Source organism: Gekko japonicus, unplaced genomic scaffold, assembly GCF_001447785.1.
Source record: "Gekko japonicus isolate JY-2015 unplaced genomic scaffold, Gekko_japonicus_V1.1 scaffold3549, whole genome shotgun sequence".
NCBI lineage: Eukaryota > Metazoa > Chordata > Lepidosauria > Squamata > Gekkonidae > Gekko > Gekko japonicus.
Window position 1 is genome coordinate 66337 of NW_015159815.1, and position 2641 is coordinate 68977.

General features: G+C 49.7%; 1 protein-coding gene across 1 annotated transcript in view; it reads left to right on the forward strand.

The window, feature by feature from the left end:
- Window positions 1–2641, forward strand: part of UNC13A (unc-13 homolog A (C. elegans)) — a gene marked incomplete at both ends in the record, with an annotated part of 142203 nt that overhangs the window by 64972 nt on the left and 74590 nt on the right. Inside the window, one exon of the mRNA XM_015407752.1 lies at window positions 932–1151. Coding sequence (XP_015263238.1) covers window positions 932–1151 — 220 coding nt within the window. The remainder of the gene's footprint in view (window positions 1–931; window positions 1152–2641) is intronic.

Consider the following 2641-nt stretch of genomic DNA (forward strand, 5'->3'; position numbering starts at 1 on the left):
GGTCTTAAAGGTGCCACTGGACTATTTTGGACCGGGGGGCTGGGGGGGGCTCTGCAACTTACCTGGCTGCTTCTTGCTTTGACTGAGGGATGCTGGGAGCAGGGGGTGGGGCTTGTTGCATGTGCCCGCCCCCTGGGCTCTTTACTGCCGGAGATCCGCTCCTGTGCGCTCCCGCAGGAAATGACCCCTGAATCGAACTGAACTGAACTGACTGATAACTGAGGGCAAGGGGAAATCCTAAAGGTCCAGATATTTATGGTCAAGGGAGTTGGACCTAAGCCAGCCTCCGAAGAGTGACGAGCTGATTCCATCAATCCCATGCGAAGGTCTGATGCCAGGAGCGACTGTTGCCAATCAGATTTATAAAATAGAATCCCACCTACATTGAGCCTCTTGTAATGGCTCTGAACTTCCATGACAAAGAGGTGGTCTGGCCCAAACCAGGTTGTCTCTTGTTCAAAAGGGATTACCTCTGGCAGGTGTAGCCTGCGTGATGCAGCGGTTAAGAGTGACGGACTCTAATCTGGAGAATCGGGTTTGATTCCGCACTCCTCCACATGAAGCCTGCTGGGTGACCTTGGGTCAGTCACAAGTTCTCGCAGAGCTCTCTCAGCTCGCCATTTAACACTCAAAGAGCTAGAACTTGAGGCGGCCAGACAATCTTAGGACCTCCTGGCTATACTACACCCAACGCCATGCAAAAACGGCAACAACTCTGGCAGGATGGTCCGCGTGGAACGGAAGCGAATGGGCTATTCTAATGTAACACCAGGTTTCCAAGATCCTAGATGCTCTATGTGACACTCTTGAGCCCTGGTGAAGTCCTAGGGTTTCTGTCACACACATCCTCTCCTTTTCTGAGTTACAGCAGACGGCAAATGCGCCATAAACGGAGCCCGAATGTGCGTCTGTCTTTGTCCTCTTCCCGCAGAAAAACCATGTTTACAAGAAGACCCTTCAAGCCTTAATCTACCCCATCTCTTCCACAACCCCCCACAACTTTGAGGTGTGGACGGCCACCACGCCCACCTACTGTTACGAGTGTGAGGGCTTGCTGTGGGGCATTGCGCGCCAAGGGATGCGGTGCACCGAGTGCGGGGTGAAATGCCACGAGAAGTGCCAAGATCTCCTCAACGCTGACTGCCTACAACGTGAGTGGGGCCTCGGTCGTCAGAAGGAGCTTGGGCATCGGGCCTGCAAGGGAGGGCAGGGGGAGGGAACATCGTCCGAATGCCAAAATAGGATTAGAATGAGTGAAATGTTCAGGATGCTGCCAGTACTAGAACCCGAGGGCATCCAATGAAGCGGATGGGCAGTAGGTTCAGGACAGAAAAAAGGAAATACTACTTTGCACAGAGAGTGATTAGAATGTGGAATTTGCTGCCACAGGATGTCATGATGGCCACAGGAATAAACAGCTTTAAAAGGGGATGAGATAGATTCATGGAGAATAGGTCTATCAATGGCTACTTTCCATGTTGACTGAGGGGGACCTCCACATCCAGAGGTTCTTGAACCTCTGAACCCCAGAGCCAGGAGGCAACCTCAGGGGAAGCCCTCGGCCTCTCTGCCCTGTTGTTGGCCCTCCAGAGAAACTGGCTGGCCACTGGGTGAGACAGGATGCTGGACTAGATGGACTCTTCTTAGGTTCTTATCAGGGAAGGCCTTGGCATCTATGCCCTGTTGTTGGCCCTCTAGAGGAACTGGTTGGCCACTGTGTGAGACTTGTTGTCGATGGGAAAGAACTTTTGTGCATAGGAGCCTTGTGAGCCAATTTGAATGTATGGATACCCTTGTGGTGATTTAAACTGTGTGAAGATCATTGAAAAGTGAAGTTTGATAAAGAATATATCTCGAAACGAACGCAGATACACTCGAGAAGTGTTCGTCCTGTTCCTGTGCTGTGCATCTTGTTGGCACCTGTTGGAAACAAGAATTAAATAACATCATGAAAAGTTGAATTTTCTACTGAACATCTTTTGTATATTTCAGTGAACTTTCGCAGCAATCTTTCTGTATTCATTGTATTTTTATTACGCCTGCTGCTAGTTTGGTGTAGTGGTTAAGTGTGCGGACTCTAATCTAGGAGAACCGGGTTTGATTCCCCACTCCTCCACTTGCACCTGCTGATGTGACCTTGGGTCAGTCACAAGCTCTGGCACAACTGTTCCTGAAAGAGCAGTTTGTGTCAGAGTTCTCTCAGCCCCACCCACCTCACAGGGTGTCTGTTGTGGGGACGGGAAGGGAAAAGGAGTTTGTAAGCCGCTCTGAGACTCCAAGTGAAGGGCAGGGTATAAATCCAATCTCTTCTTCTTCTTCTCTACTACTGTACCGCCACTGCCATACAAATAGCTCTTAGCAATTATGCTGTGTTTTATGTTGATATTTATATTGCTGTTTTTATCTGCTGTAATTTTACGTAAGCCGCCCCGAGCCTACCTCAGCAGGGAGGGCGAGGTACAAATCAAATCATCATCATCATCATCATCATCATCATCATCATCATCATCATCCAGGGCTCTTTTTGTAGCAGGACCTCCTTTGCATATTAGGCAACACACCCCTACTGTAGCCAATCCTCCAAGAGCTGACAGTAGCCCCTGTAAGCAGAGCTCTGTAAACTCTTGGAGGATTGGCTACA